Here is a 27,896-nt window from a genome sequence, read left to right as displayed (position 1 = left end):
AAACTGCAAAGCATTATACAGACAGGGCTGTAATAACAAGGACTTTGTTACAAAAATAGTTTCTGGAACGGCAGTGACTGGTGCCATCATTAGGCGTTGATTTGGGGTAAGCGCAAGGCCTCTATCACGTATCAAACCAGTAGGACTGAGAGAACAAATTAGATACTGGGGCCGTTTCGTCCTAAAGCAGATGATCACTTTACGGAGATCAACAGGATTTACTTCCAAGACAAGAAACTGGTTTAGGTCAGCGTTGATCGTGGGGCTATCAGAGTTTCTTTGACCCAGGACGGAGGCTGGCAGTAAGGAAGCTTTTCGTGGAGCACGCAGAGTGTAAAAAGCTCTTTTGGAGCCTTTGTGGGTCACCAGGTATCTACCGTCCTGTGTAAAACATCTGGCGTGGCAGTGTTCTTAGCTTTTTTTGTTGTTTCTTTCCCCCTTTTTTCTCTTAGTGCTTGTGGAAGCAGTTTTCCATGAACACAGTTAAACCGTATACCTGGTAATAATCACAAAGAGATATTTGTCAGCTTGACAGCATATGGTGCGCGGCACCACCCGCCACTTCAGTGTCCCATTGAATAAACAGAACTAGTAACAGACAACTCGCAGAACAGCTCTTCAAAACAAACTCCTTTTTTTTTCCTCAAAACATTAGTTCAAAAAATCAACTTTTGCAGTAATGGTTTTGTGTGTGTGTGCATGATATTAACGTCATTGCTGCCCTTCTGTTTTATACTTCTGGAGAAAGTTGTCTTTTTTTTAAATCTGAGGAAATCAATGTCTAATTTGTATAACTTGTTCAGGCTTCCAGTGTAATCGGTGGTTTATGATTTCTAAGACAATTCAGAATTGGAGGAAAAAAGATTCTGGGGATTTCCCTTTTTTCCAAGTAACTGTTTACATGAGATCTTCATTATTTATAAGTGATTAAAAAAAAAACTCAGGCAAAGTTTTCTGACTAAAATAAAAAGTAGTGGAGAGAAAAACCCTCTTCTATGAATACTTTTGTGTTTCAGCCTGTGGCCTATTGAAAGGTTAGCGCATCTCTGCTTTTTCTCCATTGATTTTTCTGGCAGTGCTGTGTGCCTTCTTACTCAGTAGATTTTGCAATGATTCCAGTGGGATATTGGTTTTAAATGTGTGTTTTATTTTTCCCATTGTACCTAAATGATGATCTAAACCCATTAGCATTCCATGTTGACTGGCATTTTGTTCCTTAAAAGTGCCCACTCTCCCTTACTTTGTTTTTCTTGTGTGGGGGGGTTTTTTGTTTTTTTTTTTGATAAGGAAGATTTGCCCTAACATATGTTGCCAATCTTCCTCTTTTTTTTTTTTTTTTTTTGCTTGAAGAAGATTAGCCCCGAGCTAACATCTGTGCTAGTCTTCTTCTATTTTGTATGTGGGATGCCTCCACAGCATAGTTGATGAATAGAGTAGGTCCGCACCTGGGATCCGAACCCAGGAACCAGGGCTGCCGAAGCGAAGCACATGGAACTTTAACCACTTGGCCACAGGGCCAGCCCCTGTTGTAATTTTTTTTTACCGGCAATTTTTGAAAACCTTCGTGAGCTATTAGGTTGCTGGAATTGGCCATATCCAGCGTATCCTTTTGTCTCTGTGTGTCATACCACATTTGATTGTGGAAGTAACTGCATACTGGCTGTTCTGTCTGTGAGACTGGGATTAACCTTCCTGCCCCATTCGATTCCTTTCTAGGTCCAACTGGCCCACCTTCAACACTCCCTCTAAGCACCCAGACCTCTAGTGGCAGCTCCACCCTGTCCAAGAAGAGGCCTCCTCCCCCACCACCCGGACACAAGAGAACCCTGTCCGACCCTCCCAGCCCACTACCTCACGGGCCCCCAAACAAAGGCGCAGTTCCTTGGGGTAAGTCATCCTACAGTCAGGGCCAGCGCTGCCCGGCCCAGGCAGTGCGTGGGGCTCCATGGGCAGACGGAGCAGACTGCACACAACTCGGATGAGGGCTTGGATGCGTCTGAGTAGGATGGTACTGCCTCTTGAGGCCGAGAAACATTTTGGAAAATATTTAGGGCCATTTAAAAGCTATGGTAATAATAAGGTGCCAAGCATTCCCTGTGCACCAGACACGGTGCTCATAAGCCTTCTACCAGATCTCGCTCAGTCACGCTAGCAACGCCGTGAGACAGATACTGTCAACCTCATTGACAGACGAGGAAACAGGCTCAGAAAAGCAGAGTGATCCCTCCTCCTCATGGCAGCCAGAATGGTTTTCTCAAAGTGTGAGTCAGATCGTAGTTACTCCTCTCTCTGCGCTTCAGATAAACGCAGGCTCCTTCTGCAGGACCTAGGGGGCCCTGCGCCCTCTACCCTCATCTCCCAGCGCCTCCCAGCAGCTCTGCTCTCTGCTCCACCGCACCCTCTTCTTCCACCTCTGGGGTTCCCCAGCTCTTTCTTTCCTGAGGCCGGTCCTTCCCTGTGCTTGGTCATGCACTTTGAGAGGCTGGCTGCCTTCATCCTTCTCAGCTTCAGTGTCTGTCTCCCCAGCCCTCCTCCCTCAAGGAGCCCCCGACCCCCTATTTCCTTCAGACCACCTTATCACAGTTGATAAGTCTTCTATTTGTGTTTGGGTTTTGGTCTCTCTCCAATGGGAACTCCCTGAGAGCAAGGACCTTGTCTGTCCTGTGCTCTCCTGTGCTCTCAGGGCCTAGAGTCGAGCCCAGGCCACAGTAGGCACTCGGTAATCAACTGGAGAATAAACACACCCAGCCAGAGTCAGTCAGTTTAACCATTTCAATAACAAATTTCCGTCCACAAGGTCCAGAATTTCCATCTGTGTCGATCTTTTTACTTCTCCACAACTCTTCCCTAGCCTGCCAGCAGTTTAAGTCAAGAACCAAGTGTCCTCCCAGCGCCCGGCAGGGTCCTGGGCCACGATGGGCACAGAGAGTCTTTGCTCAAAGTGCATGCTGGTTGGCATGTGTCACCTCCCCTTCTGATGAGTCACTGTGGCTTTTTTATTTGTTTTTTCATTGTAACTGATAGGTAATTCAGCTGAATGCTTATAAAGACCTCATCAAAAGCCTATGTCAAGTGTTCTGAATTTTTGGAGTTTTTGCAAAAAACCATACTACCCATTTTCAGACTGGCACACCTGTCTGATATCTGGCCCAGATGCCACACTGTGTGCATGAATATGTTTGCGTGGTCAGCCATTCACTCAGCATACTTACGTATGGTGTGTATGGATCTTTTCAACCCATATGCTCAGGGAGCTCATGGTCTAGTGAGGGAGACAGACAGGTAAACAACTAAGTAAATGTTCTTAACCAAATACCATGGACCTGCTGAAGCATGGAGTGTTACACTGCAGGGGAAGGCCTCGCAGAGGAGACGCTTACGGTGGGTGTTAAGGAATCAGTCCCCATGGGAAGAACAGTGGGGAATGCGGCCCAGGCACACGTGAGCACTGTGTGTGTCCTCGATGTCTCCAGAGGTTGCATTGCAGGGCCTTCAAGAGGCCCCAGATTTCACCCAAAAGGACTTTCCCCACATAACATTCCATCGAAGGTTACCAGTGTCCTGTGCACATTTTCATACTACAGATCACAAGTTAATCTTTTCCAATTTCACATGACTGATCCTGTTCAATGGGTTTTTATTTCTGTGTAAAGTTTGTAGTGCCCCTCTGCACCTTATAGACTCAGTCGATCTGCAGGTAAATTTACCAAACTTAAGAATCCTCCCTTTCTTAAGATTTCTTTCACATCACTCAGCAGCAGGACTAGAAGCTGGTATTTTGTTTGTTTTGGCTTTTTTGTGGGTGAGGGGCATTTTTCACTGAGCAAGAAAGTCACCACTTGAAGAGAGAGAGTCAGTGCCGCCTACAGCCAGCCTTGAGGGACAAAGATCAAAACCTGTCCGTGGCAAAAAAAAAAAAAAAAAGTGACCATTCTCCTTGTCTGGAGTTTGGGTGGTCACGCACAGACAGCCGCACATGGTGGTTCTGGGACTGTCAGGGCTGCGGTGTGTTGGAGCGTGTGCACATGCCTGAGCGTTAGGTGAAGGCATGCGCAGACGCAGGTCAGTCACGGGCATCTCATCGGGGAGCATAAAGTCGCTCCAATTCTAGTACTCACGCTTCATGTTGCGGGACCACTTGCTTGGTTTTATCCCTGGCTGTCTCCTGCTGATGTTGTGTTCCAGAAGCCAGAGACAGGGGCCAAACTGCTTGTTAATAAAGCGCTCAAGGGTCAGACCCCTAGGCAATATTTAGGATGCCTGCAGCTCCCTCTGGGAACCCATCTTTCCAGGGCTCCTCTGTCCCCGTGAACCTCCCTCTCCCAGCCTCTGAGAGGAGGGCCTTGGACTCTGTGAGATCAGGACCAGGGCCTAGGGGTAGCCGCCAGGCATGAGTAGGTGAGAGAGAGACACCCTGGGCTCTCCCCAGCCCTCACCTGCCCACCCCCTGAAACAGGACGTGCCTGCCACGTTCCCAAACTACATTCTTTCATCTGAGATCTGAGCCTTTACTCATAGTATGCCTTCAACCTAGAATTTTCCACTCATTTGTGTTGATGCTTCCTCATCCTTCAAGGGTCCTCTCCAGGGCCCTGCTTAAAAGGCCTTCCACAGTGCAGCCACCGGCCCCCACTGCCACTCTTTGTTCCCTGTGGCATAGGGACTGTCACACAGGTTCTGTTTGCTTCTCTGTCCTTCCCAGTGCATCCGGAACTCCTCAGGAGGGCACATGCTGTTCCTATCTCAGGGGAGCAGAGGGCTCCAGCGTGGACCCCATGTCACACTTCCCGGATTCTTATCCCACTCTACCACGTGGGAGCCCTGTAACTTTCAGCGGTTCTCTTTGAATTGTTCCATACCTCAGTTTCTCCAGCTGTAAACTAGGGCTAGTTAATAGTCCTTATCTAATTCTTAGCCACAGTTCCACAGAGTAGGAAATGCTGGGACCTCAACTTTAAGGACGCTGAGACTCGGAAAGTTTAAATCACCTGCCCGACTTCTCATAGCGGCTCAGTGGGAGCCAGGATTCGTCCCCAGCCTGGGGCTAGAGAGCCCACGCTCTGCGCCCTCTCCGTGCTGTGCTGCATCTGCACGTGATAGCTCGGGGGTTCCACCAGCTGCCGCCCTTCTCAGTGGTTGTGTCTCTGCCCGTGAAGCAAAGACAGGAGGAGGCATGTCAGCCATACCTGGCCGTGCCTCCTCATCCATCTGCACACAGGGCCCTGGTGTGCGGCGAGGGCCGCTCTGAGCTTTCTCCCTGCCAGAACCACAATGTCCACAGCACTCAAAATAGCCCCGGCCTCACAGTACTGCAGTCCCGCCACTGGGATGAACTCAGCCATCTGTCTCAGGAGACTGCCAAGGCCGGCCTCTGGGCAGAAAACAGAGAGGTCTGTGGGCAGATTGGGGTTTTGTGGGGACTTTGATTTTTGAAGTGGCATGTCATTAAACCTCACCTTTGGAGACAAAGTGATTTGTTTATAACCTACTTGATAACAGACCAACACGTATTTTAACACACTTTAAATAAAGTTGGCAAGGAAATGAAGACAACAGGAGAATAAAGGTAGCAGAGTAAGATGAAGTACAGGAGCGTGAGCTCCTCACAGAAGGCACAGCCAGGTCACATATGATGGCTGGGAGTAGACCGCAGATTTGACACTGAGGTCCTTACAGAACAGAGCAAAGAAAAATACAACTAATTGTCCAGTTCATGGTGGCCGTAAGATGACCCCCTTCTCACACTGGAGATCCTTGTGATTAATACCTGAGAGCAGTTGCCCCGGGACCTCTGTTCTTTGGCAGGTACTCAGAGAAGTATCCACATCACACATCGTGGGAAACCATAACGTGCACTGAACAAACATTCTGGAAGCCCGAGTTCTGATCTGGGTTCTGCCAGTCCCTAGCTAAGTGACTTCTGGAAATCACCTAACGTTCCTCATCTTAGGCCACTGGGTCTAAGTTGTATAAGCTGCTTTTTGTAAGGTAGGGCAGATAATAGATGAAAAACTATGCCAAAGATTGATTCACTGCTCGTATTTCAAGGCCAGAACTTCCAGGTGAAAAGCCTCAGTATTTGATATATCTGATATATCTGATCCAAAGCATGCACGTCTACTTATTAGAAGTAGTAGTAGCTTGTAAAAGAGGCTTTGGGTAGAAATTTCCTTATTCTTCCTTTTTCTTGAGTTTCCCAACGTATGTTCATGTCAGCTCTACCCTGTCCACCCTCAGCCCCCCTGTGCATTTGGTTCTGGAAGTATTAAGGCCTGCTACCATTTGTAGATCGTTCGCATGTACCAGGCACCCCGTGCTTGTTCATACGTTATTGCGTAAGCCACCACAACCATTCGGTAAGATAGGGACTCCCATTGTCCCTAGTTTACTGATGGGGAAATGGAAGCCCAGAGACGTCAAATGACTTGCGTAAGATCACAAATCCAGTGACTTCAGAGCTGGTTTTTGAACCCGTTTCTGACTCTGAGGTGCATGTAATTATCCAGAAGACTGCTGGAGCTTCTGTGCCCTTCACTCTTGGGCCAGTGCCCTCCTCTCTTTCCATAAACTCTTGGCCCACAGCTTCTGAGCTATAGTGAGTGACCTCGAGTCTTGGCAACAGCTTTTTCAGTTGCCCGCCCAGCGTCTCTCACACACGTCTGTGTAATAGACTAGAATCCTTCTCCAGATTGCATGTAGAGGAAAAAGGAGTGAGCTGCTTCCATGTTTTTGCTCCTCCCTCAAAAACTATCCTATTTTGAGAAAGTTTTCTAAGCCACGCTTTTCTTCCTAGGCACAGCAGGTGACCTTTGCCTAACTCTGAGGATGACAGGGCTCCTGTCTGCCAGAGCACAGGGGCCTGTGCACCAGGCGTGTGAGAAATCAGGCAGTGGGCAAGAGGTGGCTGAGTCAGCACCGTTCGTCCTGTCTTTTTCAGCAGCACCTCGTGCTGGCCCTGTGCCAGGTACTGAGTGAGAAAGTAGGTTACAGAGATGAACAAGGCAGAATCCCTGACTTTGAGATGCTTACTCATTGAGTAAATCATGATCATTTCTATTACGTTCCAACCAAGAGCTACGAATAATGTGAATTACCCTTTGTGTCATGCTCTCTGTGGTCCAGCGCTATTGTCAGCATGCCACGGTTTATTTCTTGTGATGCTCATACGCACCTAGTGGAGTGGGTGCTGTTGTTCCCATTTTATAGGTGAGGGAACTGAGGCTTAGTAGACAAAGTGGTGTAATCCAGACTCATACCCCCTGGTCAGTGGTACAGCTGGAATTCAAAACCAGGCTTGTCTGGCTCCAAAATCTGACCCTTGGCCTCTTGTCTATGATTAATGGTTGTAGGTATACAAAAAGGAGGGAGTGATCAAGTCTCACTAGGGAAGAATTCTCAGAAATTGACTTTGGCATTATTCTTTGAAGGTTGCATAGGAATTCACCATGACTGGGAGGGGGATAGGTGTTGCAGTGGGAAGGAACAGAGGGCGCAAAGTGGCAGAGACTTACAACACATGTTAGGGCTGGCCTCATGGCATAGTGATTAAGTTCAATGCGCTTCACCTCGGCAGCCCAGGTTCAAAGGTTCAGGTCCCTGGCATGGACCTACACCACTTGTCAAGCCATGCTGTGGTGGTGACTCACATATAAAACAGAGGAAGATTGACACAGATGTTAGCTCATGGCCAGTCTTCCTCAGGGAAAAAAAAAAACACAGACACAATGTCTTTGGAGGATGAAGTCACCTTGAGTGGCCAACGAGTTAAATGAAGACTCTGGACACTGGGGCTCTGGGCATCCGGCCACAGCCCCTGATGTGATGGCTCATCTGTGTGACAGTAGAGTGCTGGCCACAAACAGAGCCAGGGGCTTTTGCAGCCCTAATGGCCTCATATTCAGTCTCATGTGTAATAGGGTCAAGAATCACTGATTTGGAATGTTTTCTACTGGAAAGGAAATCAGCACATGTAACAGTTTGTTCCACAAACTTTCCCTGACATTTTGACTGTTATGGCTCATCTAAGTCTGAAAGGGTGAGATTTGATGCCCAGTCCTGAGGACTCACATTGGGCACTGTGCTGAAAAGAAATGCCTGCCTCGAAGGAAATCACGGAGAATTTCATGGGAGGCTGCCAAAGAAGCCCCTCCGTTTAAGTTAGAGGTTTGTGGAAACATACTGTTGGTTAGAAGGAGCATCTTGGTCAAATAACACTCTGTGTGAAAGTCTTTGGCCCTGGCAACCCCAGGTCAGCTTGTTTCTTCTTGTTCTGATGTCGTGGAGTTGCAGGAAGTTCTGTGCAGGAGGCCCCATCTGAGCACTGCCAGCCTGTCCCTCTCCTGTAGGGTCAGTGGGACGGGAGGTGAGAGAGTGGTGGTGTAGGACAGACGGTGGAGGTGGATTGCTCATCTCTGTACCCAGCTCTCACCATGCCAGCTGCTTGACCTTGGGCAAGTCACATTACCTCCCTGTGTGTTTGTTCATAGGTAAAATGGAGGGTAATTGTGTATCTCACAGACAATTACTATGCGGTCCTTAGCACAGTACCTTACTCATAGTAAGTGCTCCATAAACAATAGTAGCTATTATTAACGTTACTGTTGGGGCATCGCAATGGGTAATGGAAAGCACATGGACTGTGGTCGGGGCTTCTAGGTACAGCACTTAGCAGTGTGACCTGCAGACCTTCATTTCCTGATCCTTAAAGTGAGGATAGTGACCCCAGCTCCTGCTGTCGCTGTGAGGAGGAATGGCATTTGGACGCTGCTGGTGCTGTGGAGCAGACACACCGTGCCGTGGGCATGAGTTCAGTTCTTTGCTCCGCCCTGTCCTCTGCATCTGCACTCCTGTTTCTGAGCCTCCGCAGTCAGCCCCTTCCCGATGCCACCTGGGGGGTATTAGGGGCATCTGGGTGGGGAGGGAGGGGTCTGCCAAGGGAGGAGGACGCGGAGTTTCCAGAGCAGTCATTGGAAGAGCAGACAAGGAAGCAGACTAGAGCCCCAGAGACAGCTGCAGGTTCTGGGGTTCTCTTGGGTGCCTGGCAGCTTGGGACAGGGACTGTGTTCCTCCCACTGTGGAATGGGTCACAGAAGAGCACATATGTTTTCTAGCCAGTCTTTCTTTCTCCTCCTGGACACAGTTTCTGGTTTTGCCACTCGCCCACTAGAAAGTGCTTCACCTGTTCAGGTGCCATGTCTCCCCAAAGGATGGTCCCCTGCCCCTCTCTCCAGTCAGTTTTAGGCACGATTTCCTCCTGTTTTCACAGCACTCAACCTTACTCAGCATCCGCCTCCTTCCGCGTTATTAGTGCAGTTCATGCACCCGCATCTCCCAGGCCGGATCACGCCCGCGCGAGAGCAGTGAGGTGTTCTATGCTTCTCTGCCTCCTGCTCCACGTGCATGCCTTGCACGTGGCAGATGTTTAGTGAATGTTAGTGTTTAATGAATAAGTAAATAAGTGACTGGAGGCCTTGCCCGGCAGATGGCCAGTTATCACCACCCTGCTGATAGTGTCCACACACACACACAACTTGTAGGTTGTTTCTTCCAAGTCTGGTTCCCAGGGGCTAGTCTCCTGGCGTGGGAACCGCTGAGTGAGCTTGAAGTTTGGTGTTTTGTGTTTTTTTTGAACTTAGAAGTTTTACTCTTTTTTCCCTGCCCCTAGCCAAGGACTAGATCCCACGCCAATGGGACTTCCCCAAGGCCCTGTGATCTTAGAGGCCTTGCTGCGGAGCAGGCTGCTCATCTTCTTGATATACTCCTTTAATAGTAGTGAAAACAGCATCAAAGCCCAAACTGGTGCATGGTTTTATTTTAATGTCAGAAATGCATACTTTCCTGCCTTGAGTCTTTTAAATTCCTTTCTGGAACCTGAGGGGTACCTGTCTTTATCCCCATATTACATTACATCTCCCTGTCTGAAGACGCAACTTTTCACATTTGATTTTCCTCATAGGTAACGATGTGGGTCCATCATCTTCAAGTAAGACCACGAACAAGTTTGAGGGGCTGTCTCAGCAGTCCAGGTAAGCCGGCTCTCTCCTAGGGGACTTAGAGTTGCAACGGACAGAATTATAGAAATGGTTTTTAGCAGCAATCTACTCAAAGTATGGTCTGCCAGCTGGTGCTGATTTTGATGAGAAACTAAATATTCGCCCCTAATTTGCATACACACCTTGTTGCTGAGCCATGATAAAGAGTTCCTGCCTGGCACGGGTCTGCAGACCAGGATTTTGAGTAGCACAGCTCTTCTCCATCCGGATTCCAGGTGGGAACGGAATTCGCTCCCCCAATGATCACAGAGCCTATCAGAATGAGTTTGTATTTTAAAGTTTTTAAGGAAGTAACTTCTTTTCATTACTTTCCCTCTTGACTCCTTTTGCAAACTTAAGAATGAAAAGATACTCCTCAGGGAAATCTGATTTTCAAACATAAAAATATGACTCTTTGGCACAACCAGAGTCACTCACAACTGGAATATACAACTATGTACTGGGGGCCTTGGGGAGAAGAATGAAAAAAAAAAGAGACTTTCCAAGTTCCCTATTTGTGAGATTTTTTTTTAGGCTAGGCTAGAAGTGGCCATGCCTTCTTCTCTCCTTTCACTGAAAGGGGATACTTTGGAAGATCTTCTGTGGGCAGCATTTGTCCAATCCCAACAAAAACAGTTTTCTCTCGAGGCGCAGTCTGACATGAGGACACAGAAAGCCACATCCAGACCGAAAACCTCAGGGAGAAAAAGTCTGGCCCGTGTGGGTTGCTTTCCAGAGTTTATCAAAGAAACGAAACGAAAATCTTCATTTCTTTTAATGCCACTATCTTATTTAGTCTACAGTCCTGTGAGGTAGGCCCCATTGCTGTTATCCTCTTTTATAGATGAGAACCCTGAGCCCCAAGAAGTTAAGTGGGGGCAGATGGCAGACTAAACTCAAACCTGGCTGTCCTCCAGACCCCACGTCCCGTAGTCCCCCTCCCACGGGCCCTGCTCGTCATTCTAACTCAGTCCTCCTCCTTCCACCCTGCTCCCAGGGACTCGAAAACTGCAGTGCCGGTGGGCTTCTTCCAGAGGGGGAGAATGTCTAACACAGGGAAAGTGCCCACAAAATGTTTTTAAATGGAATCAAGCCCCCCAACTCACGCATGCACATGCACGCACACACATGCACACAGCACCACCAGCCAGCAGTGGCCTCATGGTCGTTTCCATAGGAAGAAGCCCTTGTCTACACAGATGCGTTGTCCACCCAGGGCCATCTGTGTCGGGCCTTTCTGAACCTCTCAGCTTGACCTCAGTGACTTGGTCAGGAATGACCGTCATGTTCACATCAGTCATTGGCGAGTGTGCTCCCCTGAGAAGATGCTGAGGCAGGCCATGAGAAAAACTCACTCCAAAAATGTTCACAGCAAAACCCTCGCATGTTTACTGTTGCTGGTTCAGCAGTGGTTCTGTCTCAACAGTGTTCTCCTCCAGTAGCCCCAGGGCAGTGGGATTTCACGTGAGCCGAGGAAAGAGCAGTTAAGACCCGGGGTGATATGCGTCCAGGAGAGAAGACGACACGTGCACTCCATCTCCTTTCTTTGACTCTATTTTTATTAGTTGGTTTGGCTTATCCTGTTCTTTTAAATGCAATTAGGATAAAAAAGAAGAAAAACCCCAATTCTTAGCACATGAGAGGAAAGAAAAGGAGAAATGAGATAGTGAAAGGGGCTCTTTGCAGATAGGACTCAGGCCCTTGGCTGGCACTTCTTTTTGGGGTCTGCAGTGCTCTTGGGGTCCCCTGAGACTCATTACAGCCTCTTGTTAAAGGAAGATGGCAGGTTGCACCTACTCGATGCCACTTGCAGCACTGCCATTTCAGCGGTAGCAGGGGTGTGGAGGTGAACATCTGATTACTCAGACAACGTGGGGCCGGCTTCTGTTCCAGGGGCGTGGGCATTTTCCTGCTCATTTACACGTCCTCCAAAAAGAGGGGAAGTCTGAGGTCTGAGAACCGAGCTGTCCGCCCTGGTGCAGTGGATGATGGAAGGGCTCTGGAGTCAGACAGAGCTGAGTCTCAGTTTCCAGACCCTCTGCCGGTCACTGCAGTTCCACACACTCTGGTTTCCTCATCTGCAAATGGGGTGATGAGAGTTACGTGTGGGATCACGTGGGATGGAGTGACTTCTGTATAATAGGCTGGGGTCACGGGCTGCAGTGTGCCAGGCACTTCCATAAACATCCTTACCTCTGGGAAGAGATGTCGATGGGAGAAGGAGTTAGGCTTCATTCAGGCGGTTGGGGTGTTTTCGCCTTTTCCTGATCCTCCCCAGCCAGGCAAATTTGAATTATGGAAAATAGACTATAATCTTCATTAAAGAAATTTTGAAAGGGTTTTTTGATAATTCTGAAAACTCCTGTGATTTCCTTGAATAATGTATCACTACTGATATTATAGCCCTTTTAGATCCTAAATGATTCTTATTTATTAATTAGCACCGGTTCTGCAAAGACTGCCCTTGGCCCAAGAGTTCTTCCTAAACTACCTCAGAAAGGTAAGATTTCTCTTCTTCGTCTTCACACGTAATTAGAATGTCACCATACCCTCCAAGGGGACAGGGGTCTCTCTTGTTCATTGCTCTGTCCCAGATCCTAGAGCAGCACCTGGCATGTAGTAGATGCCCTAAAAACACCTGTTCAATGAAGAAAGGTTTTTATAAACTCTAATTCTGTGATTAGCAAAACAGCATACTTTTCCTGAGCAAACACCATACTTTTTCAGAAGATACATCGTTATCATCTCCAGGTACCATTCCTTCTCGTCCCATCAGAGAGACTGGGAACCAGGGCCAGCTCTGCCACTCACTAGCTCTGTGGCCTGGGCAGGGGCCTCAGAGGCTTCAGTAAGCCTCAGTTTCCTCGCCTGTAAATGGGGCGAGAACACAAACTGCATGAGGTTTTAAGGACGAAAGGAGATCCTGCTTCAGAAAGGCCCTAGCTACCAGGTGGCACAGACCTCCTTTCCCAGGACGGCATCCATCATGAAAGTAGTGGTACTCGTGCTTGGCGAGGTACAGGAAGGCAGTGTGTGTACATGTGGCTTCTTTGCCAAGCAAGGACACACAGCTCTTTGAGCGAATCTTGTTTAATCCTGATGGAGCTTTTCGTTTGTGAGACCAAAGTATCCACCTTCTTACCACAGCAAAAGCGAGAGTGCCCGCTTTCCTGTGTTGCAGTGCTCTACTTAGAGATGCTGAGCACCCGCAGAGGCGTTTGGTTCATTCCGTCCATCCTCACTTGGGCCCACGGGGCCAGCAGGGCCCACATTAGGTACAGATGGAGGCTCAGAGGAGCCCAGTGGCCGCTCTGTGGGTTTCAGTGCTGGTGGCGAGACTTTGACCCCAGCACAGTGCTCTGCTGCCTGGTTTGCATAGAAGTCAAGCTAGGGGTTAGTGGTGGAAGCTGGAAGTCACTGCTTCCAAAGATACTCAACAGAGGGGCATATTTGCAGGAGCATCAACTGATCAGGCGAGGCTCCTGTGTAGCAAGATGAGGGGAGGGAGTCCCAGACGGCCGCTGATTGATTCTCTGTGGAACACAAAGAAAGGCTTCCCCTGCGTTTACTGAGTCTTTGTCTACAGTCGTTGGAGTTTTTTTCTTTTAACTACTCCCAAAGGGCTGTCCTGATGCCATACAAGTTAGAGACAAGTTTCCCAGGCACTATTCTCACGTATCTAAAATCTGCCCCAGATTCCCCCGTGTTGTTCACCCGTTGATCCTGCACTGCCCCTGACTCCCTTCCACCTGCCTGTCCAGCTTCCTCAAACCCCAACATGACTTAGTCCTCGCTGGGATGGACCGTGGCTGCTGCCCCCTCTCACGGTCCCACACTGCTTTCCTGTCCTCCTTCCTCCTGAGCCAGCGTCACTCCCGCCGTTCTCCCTCGGCTCTTCGCACCCCTGCCGGCTGCGTTCTCCTCAGCCGCCTGGCCCTGGCTCCGACTGCGCACAGCTCGCTGTGGCTGCAGAAGCACAGGCGGGGTGGCGGTTCTGCTCTGCTTCGTGTCCACGGCCTCAAGCCGTCCTCTGGTGCTGCATGGCCACCCTCCCCACTTCCTCGATCCCTCTGCTCGCCATCTCCTAGCCCGCTCCTTCACGCCTTCTCTTTCCTCCTCAAAGTGACTTTGCTTCTATTTTCTCAGTGAACCAGGACATAAGCCCACCCGCTACCACCACCGCATGCCCCAGCACCCCTGCACCCGGCACCCGGCAGGCGGCAGGCCGTGTCCTGGGGAAGACCCTGTCCTCCTGCACTGGACCCTGTCCCCTCCCCAGCTCAGGACCTCGCTCCAGCACGTGTCGCTCCTTTGCGTCCGTGTTCTCTGAACCATTCCATCAGAATATGAACGTGCTGTTCACGCTCTCACCTTGACCCAGCTCCTCCAGCCACCCCGTCACCGCATTGCTCCCATTCTTTCTCTTTGTGGGTTTTTTCATTATTTTTGAAATTTCCCGTAATAAATGTTTATAAAACAAGACGTTTGTACAAAAATACAAAGATGTTTTAAAAAACAGAATAATATGATGCAGCGTCCCCCACCCCACCTAGATACTTATCTCCCATCTCCAACACTTATTAGTTTATACTTGATCTTGTTTCATCTATTTCCCCAACCCCATCCTCAAGAATTCTATAGCAAATCTTAGACATCATACCATTTCATACACATACAATACCATTATTACATCCAAAAAATCAAAAAATGGGTGCCCGCCTGGTGGTGTAGTGGTTAGGTTCGCCCGCTCTGCTTCAGTGGCCCAGGTTCACAAGTTGGGATACCAGGCACAGACCTACACCACCCATCAAGCTGTGCTGTGCAGGTGTCCCACATGCAAAACGGAGGAAGGTGGGCACCGATGTTAGCTCAGTGACAATCTTCCTCAAGCAGAAAGAGGAAGACTGGCAACAGGTATTAGCTCAGGGCCAGTCTTCCTTACAAAAAAAGAAAAATCAAAAAATGTCGTATCTTCACATATCCAGAGTTCACATTTTCAGTTGTCTCATAAATGTCTTTTTTTTTTTTTTTTTTTACAAATCGATTGTTTAAATCAGGATCGAATGAAATAAGGTCCACACTTTCCAGTTGATGGATTTGTCTCAGGTTTCTTAGACTAAAGGTGTCCCTGCATTCTCTTCTTTCGTAGTAATTTATTTGTTGAAGGAATGGGGTTATGTGTCCTGTAGAGTCTTTCAGTGTGGATTTTGTTGACCGCGTCCCCATGTGGTCATTTTACACATTCCTCTGTCCTCTGTTTCCGGTCAGTTGGGAGCTGAATCTAGAGGCGCGATCAGGTACAGGTGCAGGTTTTGGCAAGACGCCTTCCTGGGCAGTGCTGTGTTCTTCTGGCAGGAGGTGCGTCCCGTCCAGTTGGCCCTCTCTGGGAAGTTTGCAGGATCCCTTCCTCCCTCCTCTGTTAAAACCAGCCCACGAGGCCACTGGCGAGTGGCCAGATCTCAGCCCTCATCCTGCTCAGCCGTCTGCAGCTCTGTTCTCCCCTCATTCAGACTCCGCGCTTGGCTCCTGGATGCCACCCTGGTCCTTCTGGTGCAGTGACCGCTCCTGCCCGGCCTCCCGGGCTGCTTCCCCGCCATCTCCCCCTCCAGAGGTTGGCCTGCCACAGGCCTGGTCATGGATACTTCTCTGAATTTACTACCACTCCCTCGGTGACCCACACAGTCTCAGAACTCTAGAACCATCTGACACCTGCTCATTACACAACCAGCCCCAGTGCCCTCCTAGGCTGCTCGCACCAGCCTGTTCAGTGTCTCTACTCCCATGTCTGATGGGTTCTCAACGTGACAGTTTGAAGACACTCCTGACTCCCCTTCGCTCGTGCCCCACCAGCAGTGTCCTCTTCTGTTGCAGGCAGTGCTTTCCTTCCCGGGGTCCAGGCCTTAAAACCTAAGAGACAGGCTTCACGCCTGTCTTCCTCACACAGCCCAGATCCAGTGTTTCCAGATGCTGCTGCTCTACCCACACTGTTTATCCAAAGCCCGGTCCCTCCTCAGCATGGCCCCCACTCTCACTGTGGTCCAAGGGACGTCATCTCTTGCCTCGACCATGGCCACCCCCTGCCTGGTCTGCCTGCTTCCCCCTAGCCCTGTGGGCTGTTCTCAACAGAATGACCAAGGTGATCCACACTAAGTCAGGTCACGCCTGCCCCGTCATCCAGTGGTTCCCTGTCTCACCCAGAATAGAAGCACAGTCCTTACAGCGGTGCACAGGGCCTCCCGTGACAGAGGCCTGCCATCTCTGTGATCTGGCCCCTGGCTCCTCGCCTCCTTGTGTATTTCTCCCTCCCCACACTGGTCTCCTTGCTGCTCTTGGAACACCCCAAACACGTTCCTGCCTTAGGGCCTTTGCATTTGCTGTTCCCTCTGCCTGCACGCTGCATACTCAGCTGCTATTAGACAGGTCCAAGGTGCCTGCAGGGGAGATGTTGCATGCCCTACACTGTGTTGCCTGGTGACAGCGGTGGTAATGCTGGCTTTGATTTGGGATTAGAAAAGGCTCTAATGGCCAGACAGCCCTCTGTCCCCATCTGTTTCTCTCACGTGCAACTTACCGGGGAACTGGCATCTGTTGAGCACCTGCTATGAGTCAGGCACTCGCATCTCTTTGTCTCCTGTACTCCCGTCAGCCCCCGTGAGAAGGAACTGATGTCGTCCGCAGTTTTTGTGTGAGAAGTCTCAGCGGGCTGAGCTGGCTCCGGCCTACACAGTTCTTTGGCAGAAGAGCAGTAAAGCTGGGACGCGTGCGTAGGTCTCTTCCTCCTGAAGCCGGCGCACGGTACTTCCGTCTAAAGTACTTCAGTCCACCGGGATTGATGGGCCCTGCTCTGTTCCTGGGTGCACTGGGTGCTGGGGTGAAGCAGCGGAGAGGCCTCTGCCCCCCCAGCGCTCAATCCACGTGGCCACCAATACAGGCAGGTGACTGGACGATCACAGAGATGCAGGAGGCAAGCCAGGGGGCGTGTGCAGAGGTCAGGCTGCAGCCAGCCCAAGAACCAGGGAGCTCCCTCACCTGACACCAAAACCCTCTTTGGTCTGTGGCTGCCATCTAAGCACCGGCGTTCTTTCCTAGGGGATCCACAGGGACATTTCTGGCCTCCTCAGCTGGAGGCAGAGGGCGCCTGTGATGTTGAGAGGGACGGGGGTGTGGCTTCTCATCCCTCCCGCCCCCTTGAGCGTCCTCCACCAGCTGGCACGTTCATGTGAGCTGCGTCCTGGCCACGTTTTGCTCTTTTTCCCTCCCAAACATCACCCATTTTTTAAAGTCCTTTGGGCACCTTTTAAAAGGCTTAATTAAAGCCTTGTCAGCTGGAGACAGGCTGCAATAGGAGAGCCATTTTTTAAATGTGGGTTTTGGTAAAAAGCAGTATTATAGAAACTTGAAGGGATTTTTTTAATGAACAAAATTACTCCTAATTTTGCCACTGTTACGACTCCCTGATTCCTCCAAGAGCACACGTTCTTTGTAGTTGTCAGCACAGTGAAAGCACAGCTGTGCACGCTGGTTCTTTCCACTCTGCGTTTCGGCGTCAGCATTCTGCGTGTGTCCACGAGCTCTTCCTGGTGTCGTCAGGCTGCGTGCTCTTCCATCAGGCGGGGTGCCGTCCTTTACTCGCACCCCCTTTCGTTGGAAATGGGGGCTGGAAGTTTGCAGGGTTCTGCCTCCTCCTCCTCAGTGACGTTCTTAGGATCGGTTCCCAGGAACGGGATGGTCACAAGCCAGGGTGAGGCCTTTCAGTGGGCCGTCCTCAGTGCCAGGTGCTTCTGTTGCTTTCTGCCCCGTCCTGCCTGCACGAACCAGCTGCACCATAACCTCCCAGCACTGAATACGAGTTGGAATTCTCATTCCTTAAATGTTTTTAATGTGCCTCGCTGTAGCAGTGGGCCCTGTGTAGTCCAGTTTTGGGACAAGGTTTGCTTCCGACTTTCAGAATGCAGTTCAGAGAGGACTTTTGATTAGAGAGGGGGAAAAAACAAGACCAGTTTGGAAATAAAATAGCCGAAGGTTGGGCAAGCTCCCCTAAAGGAGAGACTCTCTTTTTGTTTTGTCTTTTCTTATTATAAAAGTAATATATAGTCCTTCTAGAAGATTTGAAAAATACAGATAAGCAAAAAGAAGAAAATACAAACCACCTGAAGTCTTAGCATGTAAGATAAACAATTGGGTATATCCTTTTAAACATTTTCTATGCTTTTTTTTGTTGTATGTTTAAGTTTTTAGTTAAGCTGACTTTTGTTCCATAATAAATCCAGAAACGTTTTTTATGCCAGAAGTTACACCACAGGATCACTTTTACTGGCTGCATAGTGTTCCATTGTCTGGTGCCATCACGTGTTAAGCACTCCCTGCTATTCCACGTTCACACAGCCTGGAGTTTTTTCTCTGTACACAGTGCTGTACTGACACCAGCACAGACATCTCGGTGCCTGGCTTTGATCCTTTTTTAGGGTGAGTTCCTAGAATTGGACTTGCATGAGGGCTTTGGCTGCCCCACACTTAAACAGTTTCTGTTCCCCTGTAAGTGCAGCCCACAGCAAGGCCTTCTGGCTCCACTGCCTCAGGGAATCCCCAGCTTTTCCCCTTCCCCACTGCCTCAGACTTCTATTTGCCAGTTTTTAACGTCCAGCAGAGGCATCTGATGAGCCTGCTTTAAGTCTCTGAGCTGAGCCACATCTGCCGAAGCTCAAGGGCCGGTCCAAGCAGGGTACCCTTGAATTTGATTTCCTTAGGAAGGGCTGTGGCTGGGCAGGCCAGGAGCAGAAACAGCTGCAGTACAGCATGTGACCCTTTATAACCCCGGGGTTTATCTTGTCTTTCTTTCTTTAAAAATAAAGTTTAAGAATATCTTTCTAACTATGTTGTATTTTTAGTTTGACTCACCCAAGTGTGCCTTAGTCAGCTCTTTCCTCACCGAGCGCATACTATGTGCTTGGCCCCGGTGCCAAGAGCCAGAGTTATGAGAATGAGCAACAGCGTGAATCCTGGCCTTGAGGAAGCTGGTCTAACAGTAATGATAAGAATACTCTTATATAATAGTTAGAGCCTGCCAGGTGCTGTTGGCAGTTCTTTACACATGTTAACTGCTGGTTTAGAGATCAGGAAGGTGAGGCACAGAGAGGTTGTGTAATTTGTCCAAGGTCACACAGTAAGTGGTAGAGCTGGACTTGGAGATGTGTCCTTCATGTCCTAAGTTCTCTTGGATAGAGCTGTGCAGAGAGCTCAACAAACTGTGGGAATAGCTCAACAAACTGTGGAATGCCCAAGCTGTGGATACTAAGCAGCCACTGAAGAAACTAAGGAGAATCTGACTTAGGAATACACCCAAACATAAGTGGGGGAAAAAAGCAGAGTTGCAGACAATATCTGTATTGTAATCCCATTTATAGTTTTTAAAAGATATATTCATTCATAAGCACCTGTTTGTGTGTCACCAAAATGTAACAGGTTACCTGAGAGGGGTGGTGAGGGGACATCTGTCACCCTGTGTGTCATCTAGTGCATGAATCATGTAAAATATGGGAATTAGTAATAAATGATGATATAGTTGTAGAATGCAACATGAAAAATTATATCCTGCTAGTAAAGAATTTTTATTAACATGGCAAATACTCTTGCTAAAGCAGTGTATGAATAAAAGCAGGTAAAAGTTTTATCTATGGAAAATGTGTAGAAAAGTCCAAAAGGAAATACATCAGAACAGTTAAAATGGCTACGTTTAGGTGCTAGGCCTGTGGAAGCCTTTTAACTCTATACAGTGCTTTCCAATTTTCTGTAGTCTGTATTGTGTTTATAGTTGTGTTTTTTCCCCCAGTTCTGCATTAGTTGGGACATCCTGTTCTTACGTAACTGAGGCATAAAATCATGTTTAAAACCAGACCGCCTGCGCCTGGGCCTGGCCCCTGAGCTCTTGTGTCCCGGACGCTCCCTCCGGTCGGTTCTCTTCAAGGGGACACAGAGGAGGAGAGCAGCACGGCCCGCCCCATGTTCCCTTCCAGTGACCGCCCTCTTTGTGTTTGCTCCGCACAGTGGCACTAAGAAAAACAGAAACCAGCCATCATCTCTCTCTCGACAAAGCCAGTGTCCCGCCCGAAATCTTTCAGAAATCGTCACAGTTGGCAGAGTTACCACAGAAGCCGCCACCTGGAGACCTGCCCCCGAAGCCCACAGAACTGGCTCCCAAGCCCCCAATCGGAGATTTGCCGCCTAAGCCAGGAGAACTGCCCCCCAAGCCACAGCTGGGCGACCTGCCACCCAAACCCCAGCTCTCAGACTTACCTCCCAAGCCTCAGATGAAGGACCTGCCTCCGAAACCGCAGCTGGGAGACCTGCTGGCCAAATCCCAGGCCGGAGAGGTCTCGCCCAAGGCCCTGCAGCCCTCAGAGGTGCCCCAGAAGCCACACCCGGTGGATCTCTCCCTAAACGTGCAGTCCCGAGACGCCCTCCAAAAGCAAGCCTCTGAAGACTCCAACGACCTCACGCCCACTCTGCCGGAGACGCCCGTCCCGCTACCCAGGAAGATCAACACGGTGGGTGGGCACGGGGGCAGGCCCTCGCAGGCCCCCTGCTGCCCTCTGACACCCGGCGGGAGGGTGTGTGCTCTGGCTTGTGCAGACGGAGTGGAGCGCGCTCACCCAGATGGCTCCGGTCAGCACTGGGGAGGAGCGGGGCCTGTGGTTACAAATGCAGGCCCTGGGCTCCGGCAGCCGGGCTGCAGGCCCCGCCGTCAGGGCCTCCCGTAGGTGTGGGACTTGGCCCGTTCCCTACCTTCTCCAAGCCTCAGTTTCCTCCTATACAAAAAGGAGCTGATACAGTCACTGAGCACATGGGCGACAAGCACAGTGACAGATGAGCTAGCGCTCAGCAGCGGGCCCTCTGATCTGGGGACCTTGAGGATGACACTGCTCCTTTCTTGCCTGGTGAGAGAGCAGTCGCCCTCTCAGGGTTGCGAGGATCTTCAGCCTCAGTGCTGCTCACTGCATCTTCCTGGAGGGATCGGAGCAAAGCTCAGAGAGACTTGCACAAACACATAATTTGCTTGAAGTCTCACATTCCATCGTTTCCATGAAATGCTTGCTACTCCATAATATACAAATTTTATTTTAGTATAAAAATGCTTTCTTGCCAAAAAATCATTTTTTGGAAAAATGATGCTCCAGGGGGATCCATGTGTGCTGTTTGTCCTGCCCACGGGGCACTAGCACCCTCGGTTGAGGAGCAGTTAATGGGGGGACTGAAAGGCCTCCCACTGAAGTGACAGCTCTGCCCCCACTCACATTTTATTATAAAAACGATGTGGCAATAATAGCGTGTCACTTCAGTACTAAAGGAAAAGTAAAAGAAAGAAAACCCATCCTGCCGCAGGTCGGAGACCACATGGTCAGTGCGGTAGATGCTGTTGCTCTTCGCGACGGCAGTCTCCCATTACCCCAGGGACTGCTGATGGCCTTGATGTGTGCAAAATTCCAGTTCGTGCTGCGTGCTTGACAGTTGTTCCACGATCTCATTTAATCCCCCCTGTTATACACGATTGCATAGGGCCTTCTCGGTTGCTCAGAGAGTCATAGTTGGGAAGATGAGATCGGCTCTGCCACGGTTCTGCCAGCTTCCCAGACCCCCCAGCACAGCCCTGGGAAGGGAGCTGCAGAAAGGCACCAGGTCCTCAGGGTGACTGAGGGAGAACCAGGGGACAGAGAGGAAGTCACCGACCCAAAACCTTCAGAGATGTAGCTTGCTTTTTTATTGCTAATTATGTAATGAGCTGGGCGCCAGAAACATCCTTTAGAAGATGATTTCTCTATTTCTGTCTTCCCGTTTGCAAAGAACTGGAAGTCCAGCAAATAAAAGCCTAAGGCAAAATGAGTCAAAAGTTACAACTTTTTGGGGAACTGCCTGGAATGGTCCCCACCCCTGCTGCTCCTGCCCTGTTTAACCAGCGTGTGCTGACGCGGGGCTTTGCACGAGGGGACTGAAATCTGTTTACGCTGCGCATTCGGTGTGCAGAAGCTGCACATTCTGCTTTACATCATGTTTCCCAAACCATTTTTAGACTCTGCTGTCATCTCTGCGAGTGCCATCAGGGGTGGGGAGTGCAGAGAGCTGCGTGGTTTTGGTGAAGCGGGATTTTGATCCCTTCCCATGTTGTCTGCTTTCCAATGAAAATACTGGGTGATGGCCGCCTGCCATTTCCGGCTCTGCCCTGATGCTCGGGGAGGAGCGAGGGGCTGTGGTGTCTTAACAGCACACGGTACACAGGGCACCTGGCAGACGTGCTTCCCCCCTTTCAGAGTCAAGAAATGGAGGCTGCACAGGGTTCAGTCACTTGCCCGAGGTCAGTGTGTCCTTTTTCCCTTCTGTCTGTCCTGTCAGCTAACACCCAGTCTCTTTCCTAAAGGGGAAGAATAAGGTGAGGCGAGTGAAGACCATTTACGACTGCCAGGCCGACAATGACGATGAGCTCACCTTCAACGAGGGAGAGGTGATCGTCGTCACAGGGGAGGAGGACCAGGAGTGGTGGGTACGTGCGAGGACTGTCCCTGTCACCCGCTGGCTCAGCATGTCGGGCGGGCTCCCTGCCGTGAGTAAGGGGGCGCCCCAGGGCCCCACCGCCCAGTCACTTACCCCGCAGCCGTTTTCACTGGATGTCTTTTCTCTTACTATTATGTGCTGGTGAAACAGCCGTGGAGCTTTGAGACGGGTCAGGAGAACTGAGATCGCATGTGCTATACCCTTGTTATCACACAGCAGCCTGCGAGCTGTCACTGTTTTCTGATTTTTCAGCTGCAAAACCAGTGCTCAGGGAGGTTAAACATGTTGCCTGTGGCACACAGCTGGGAGGCAGGCGGTCCAGGTTCCGAAGCATCTGGGAATCAGGCGCCTGTGTGCTTTGCATTCCTTGCACGCTGTCCTGGCCACGAGGCAGGGCCCTAGTTCTGCTCAGGCCCGGCTGTTGACCACTCTGCCGTCCTCAGGCTCAACCCTCAGTCCAGCCTGCACTTCTCTGTGTGCAGTGGGGCATGATACCTTCCTCATGTGGTTTCAGGAGATTATACAAGAATATCTACGAAAACTCCTTTTACGTGAAAACCTGCCTCCCAGGTGTCAGGAAGGGACGGCATCACTGTGCTCACACAGTGGTCGTTTGGAGATCTGGGGCCCGTGGAAATGCCCAGGCTCTCAGTGGCCCGACACGTCCATCGCTGGGGAGGCTGCCTGAGGAGTAAGCCTCCAGGGGGCGGCGGCCTCTTAGGAGTTTCCTAGTTGACTGTGTCCCAACACCGGTGTGGAAGTTCTGCTTCCTTGGCAGCCTGAGCCCCTCCTGCCCAGAAGGACCCAGTTCTGTCTGCTGAGAAAGGGACCTGTGGTTCACGGTGGACCCAGCAGAGCCTGCTAATGCCCGGAAACACGTGTGTGTGCAGACACACACACACACACACACACGTGTACACAGGCACATGCGTGCACACCTTTAGCTTTTCTTCCTTTGGGCCTAGGCAGTGACTGCAGATCCTTGATCACAGCTGTAGGGGTTTTCCTTAAACTGAATCAGCTGTTCTCAACAGGGCAGTTTTGCCCTCCAGGGATATTTGGCAATATCAGAGACATTTTGATTGTCAGGACCTGGGAAGGGTGGGTGCCCCAGGCATCCAGTGGGCAGAAGCCAGGGGTACGCTAAACACTGTACTCCCTACAGTGCTCGGGAGAACAAAGTGACCTGACCCAGAGTGTCAGGAGTCTGAAGTGGTGAGGCCTTTCTCTCTCTCAGGCAGGAACGAGCGGGGGTGGCCCAGCTGGCACGTCCAGCCGCTCTGTTAGAGGTGCACCTGCTCCTGGCATGGAGCCTTTTGGAGAGCCAACCTAGAATGATGACAAGGAGATGGTCTCTGAATCACTTATTCGCTCTGTGACCTTGGATAAGCATGTCCCTTCTGTAGGCCTCAGTTTCCTCCTCTGGAAAATGGGACATGAGTGACCTTACCTGACAAGGATGTCTGAGAACTCACTTTGTGATATGTTAACATTACTATGAGCAGACAGTGATCACATTCTTTGCTAAGAAACTGGGACTACAGCAGAGGCTCATGAGAGAAGAAATGGAAGGTTTTCATTGGTGTCTCTAGCATCATTCTCAGCAGAAATTCTGTGTGCCATCAGCACATCTGCCAAACCAGACAAAAACAATGCTGCCCATCCCACCCGTGACTTATAATTTGTAAAGCCCTCTCATGTGCATCATGCCACCCAAGACCCCATGAGGTGGGTAGGTCAGGGCTTACCATTAATTCTGCTCTCAGGATAAAACTATGCACTGTGGCCCCTGTGACCGCCCCAGGGCGCAGCCCTGTAAATAAAGGAATGAGCCCTGGGCTGGCCGCAGGGCTCTTGCTCCGGCCCCCTCCACCTGGCAGGTTCTTCATGGAGGCACATGAAAGCTGGCCTGGCTCTTCGAGCCTCCTCCTCTCTGTATTTGTCGTTTGAAAGCAATGTGCACTTCTTCTCATTCTTGCTACGGAAGGCTTAGGATAGGCTTCTCTTTCATACAGTTAATACTCATGGAACTGAGATAAGTAGGAACCTTTTGCAGGTAACCATGGCTTACAGGCTCAGGCAGCACACAGTAAAATTGCCATAGGCCACCATCAGTCTCAGACTTTCACAATATCCTCTCCCTCCAGCAACCAGAAAGCGCATTCTTAGCACACAGCAACCCCTTCCACATGGATGATTGATGGAATCGCACAACAAGCCTGAGGAGAAGGGATGTTTTAGCCCCATTTACAGATGAGGCTTAGCAGGATTTGTCTGAGGTCACCCAGGAGGAGAGGCAGCAGACCCCTGGTGAAGGGCATGGACTCTGGGGTCTGCAGCCTGGGGGGACTGTGGGCAGGTCACCCCACCTCGCTGGGCCTCTGTCCCTCCGTGTGTAAAAGTTGGTCGCAGGAGTGGCCACCACATGAGATCCATGTCAGCATACTGTCTGTTGTACATTCTGTCGCGGCTATTTTGTTCTGTAGTTCATTGTCAGCGGCTCTCCGTAGCTCACCAAAGGGGAAAGGAGGGGAAGCCTGCATTCCCCCAGGTCTGTGGGCAAACTTCAGGCACGCTCTTCCCCGCAGGACTGGTCCCAGGGAGCTGCGGCTGCCCCGGCCTGACGACTCTCTCTTCTCCCCGCAGATTGGGCATATCGAAGGGCAGCCTGAAAGGAAGGGGGTCTTCCCAGTGTCCTTTGTTCACATCCTGTCCGACTAGCAAAAAGCAGAACCTTACGACTGTCCACATCCTTCATGCAAGACTGCTGCCTCCACGTGATCCTGTGCACAACGTGTATATAGCTGCCGTTACAGAGCGAGCAACCCCCGGAAAGGCCGCCTCAGGAGGGGAACATGGCGTGTGTTGTAAATATCCTGTGGTCTTCTGCCTTCGCCAGTATTAGGGTAGCCTGGGGACCCGGCGCGCCTTACTGGTTTGCCAAAGCCATCCTTGGCGTTTAGCACTTACATCTCTCTCTATGCTGTTTTCCAAGCAAACACACAGAAACAGGAATATAGGAACTGCTGGCTTTGCAAATAGAAGTGGTCTCCAGCAACCGGTGAAGGGCATAGAGCTGACTCTGTGTCTAACAGTACAGTATTCTCGATTGTGTTACTGAAAATGCAACATTAGCGAAGAGGTGGGTTCTGTTTTCCAGGTGAAACTTTTCGTCCGTGACAGACCAGCCTGTAGTTACCTGTGTACACGGTTTACAGCTACAAAACCTACTTGGGTATTTATTACAGAAAGTGCTCAGTTAAATGTAAGTGTTACTCCTCCAGCAAAACCTTCACTGACCCAAAACCTTTGGTGGCATTTAAAGTGCCCGCAGCCTCACGCAAGTTAGGACAAGTGGATTACACTGTCTTATGATGATGAGCACCCACCCCCGAGATATTACCTCATTATGCAAAAACAACATATCCTTCATGACTATTTTGACAAAAGCTTAAAACACGTCTGATGAAGTTCAACTTCCAGGAACCAAGGACTGCCAGAAAATACTAGCCTCTACATTATGCATGCATTTAGAAGCTTACCTGAAATCTGCCTTTTATAAAGGAATAGTATGGATAAGTTGAACTGTACATTTTTTAAACTTGATTGCCATTAAAGCAGAAATTATAAGGTTGCAACAGTATTTGTTTCTAGTCAGTCATTTGGCCTTCTCAAGAGTATGAATTTACAGATCATCTTATGAATTAACATCTTCCAAATGTGTTAAAGCATCTAATGCGTCCATTTTAAATTATTTTCTTAGTTTTGTTCTTGATAAATTTAAACTTTTAAAAGATTCTTCAAGCAGATGACAAATTTAAAAGTCAGCCCTTCACACAACGTCCCCACTGTAGAATCCAGGTGCTGAAACCAACCTTTTCTTTTCCCGTGCTCCTTGCAGCTCCGTTCGGTAGATACCTTCCCTCCAGGGCTCTGATCGCTGCTGCGCATCGCACTGTGAAAGCTCTCCCTGCAGTGCGTCTCCCCTCCCGGCTTGCTTTCCGTCCCAGCTGTTTATCAGACCGTTAGAACGTCACGAGTGTTTCGGTCTCATACGTCCGTCTGCCTTTTGACAAGAATACAGCACTTTCACTCCGCAGTCAGTGGGTCTGCTCTCTGATTCCAAGGCTCCTGTGTCGTTCTGGCATCCCGTTTGTTTAAAGTGCTATGTTGGCAACAGCACAGAAAACTTAATATTTTTAAGCAGATCATCTTGGCAGTGAGTGAGACTTTTTCATTTCACAGAAGCACAGCTCCCAACCAAACCCGTAGGAAAAGCCCTGTCTAATAGAGGCCCAGTGCTCGGGCAATATTAATTTAGTACTGCTTACGTGATTACTGGGAAAACTTTGAATAGCCACCTAATCCATAAACCTTGCATGACAAACCTGCAGCCTGTCTTATCAGCCGTTATTGGAAAATGATCTTAAGCAGTTGCTTCCTCAGTGTCATGGCACATGTGAATCCCACGCAAAACGAGAACGTCAGGAGCCAGCTGGTGAGCTGGGGTGTGGCTGCCAGTGTTCGCAGCCTCATCTTCAGAGCTGCACGGGTGTCAGGGACGGGAAATCCACCAAGGTTACTGATGTCCCCGTTCATTCATCTACACATTTGTGTTAAAGAACTATTCATTTTTTGTGGCCTACACTATTTTCAGCTGATCTCAAACTGGTTTTTAAAAAAAACAGAGAAACTAGATATTGAAAATTACACGGAGTCCATGTCTACTCTTCTTCCCCTTTTGCAGCAACTTAGACAAAGCCATTTTTTAGTACTTTTTTTTTTCCTGATTTTGTTTGTGTTTCCCATCAGGAATTTGAGTTCTCTCTAACCCAGCTTACTGTGGGACATAGGAAAACTAGATAGAAATGCCTTTGGTGATCTCGGTTGAATTTAAATCTGATATTGTTCTTAAACTCAGTGAGCCACTATCTGCAATTTTGTACATGATATAGTATTTTGAAGGTATGGAACCTTACGGAAAAAATAGCTAATTCGTTCTTTTTTCCCCCAGAGGGGAAAGTTATGTTCTGCAAATAGTGTGTGTCTTATTTTACTGTTGAACAGCAATCGCTATTTATTTTTTTATTGCCTAGAACTTCAACATGTTGTATGGGAACCCCATAGTAGCGCTAGTGGAATTCCAAACCCCATCCGTACGTTACAGTCAGTCATCAGCACACTTGTCATTTCACATGTATGTAATGTGACAGTTTTTCAGTACTGTACGTGTTAATTTCTACTTTTTTTAATATTTAAAATTGCTTTTAAATAAACATATTCTCAGTTGATCCCAAACGTCTGACATCAGGCCGTTTTGTG

General features: G+C 49.5%; 1 protein-coding gene across 3 annotated transcripts in view; it reads left to right on the top strand.

The window, feature by feature from the left end:
- ASAP1 (ArfGAP with SH3 domain, ankyrin repeat and PH domain 1) overlaps window positions 1-26,212 on the top strand; it is a 343,885-nt gene extending 317,673 nt beyond the window's left edge. For 2 of the 3 annotated variants that reach the window (XM_044781186.2, XM_070481609.1), the window contains exons 25-30: window positions 1,717-1,887; window positions 9,956-10,025; window positions 12,473-12,531; window positions 20,076-20,575; window positions 22,441-22,563; window positions 25,221-26,212. In XM_044781186.2, the coding sequence (XP_044637121.1) occupies window positions 1,717-1,887; window positions 9,956-10,025; window positions 12,473-12,531; window positions 20,076-20,575; window positions 22,441-22,563; window positions 25,221-25,295 (998 nt within the window). In that variant the 3' untranslated portion in view covers window positions 25,296-26,212. The remainder of the gene's footprint in view (window positions 1-1,716; window positions 1,888-9,955; window positions 10,026-12,472; window positions 12,532-20,075; window positions 20,576-22,440; window positions 22,564-25,220) is intronic. The other variant, XM_044781189.2, reaches the window with a different exon arrangement.
- The last annotated feature ends 1,684 nt before the right edge of the window (window positions 26,213-27,896 follow it).

Source organism: Equus asinus, chromosome 12 (assembly GCF_041296235.1).
Source record: "Equus asinus isolate D_3611 breed Donkey chromosome 12, EquAss-T2T_v2, whole genome shotgun sequence".
Classification (NCBI taxonomy): Eukaryota; Metazoa; Chordata; class Mammalia; order Perissodactyla; family Equidae; genus Equus; species Equus asinus.
Note: the sequence above shows the minus strand (reverse complement) of the source record. Positions and strands in the feature narration are given on the sequence as shown.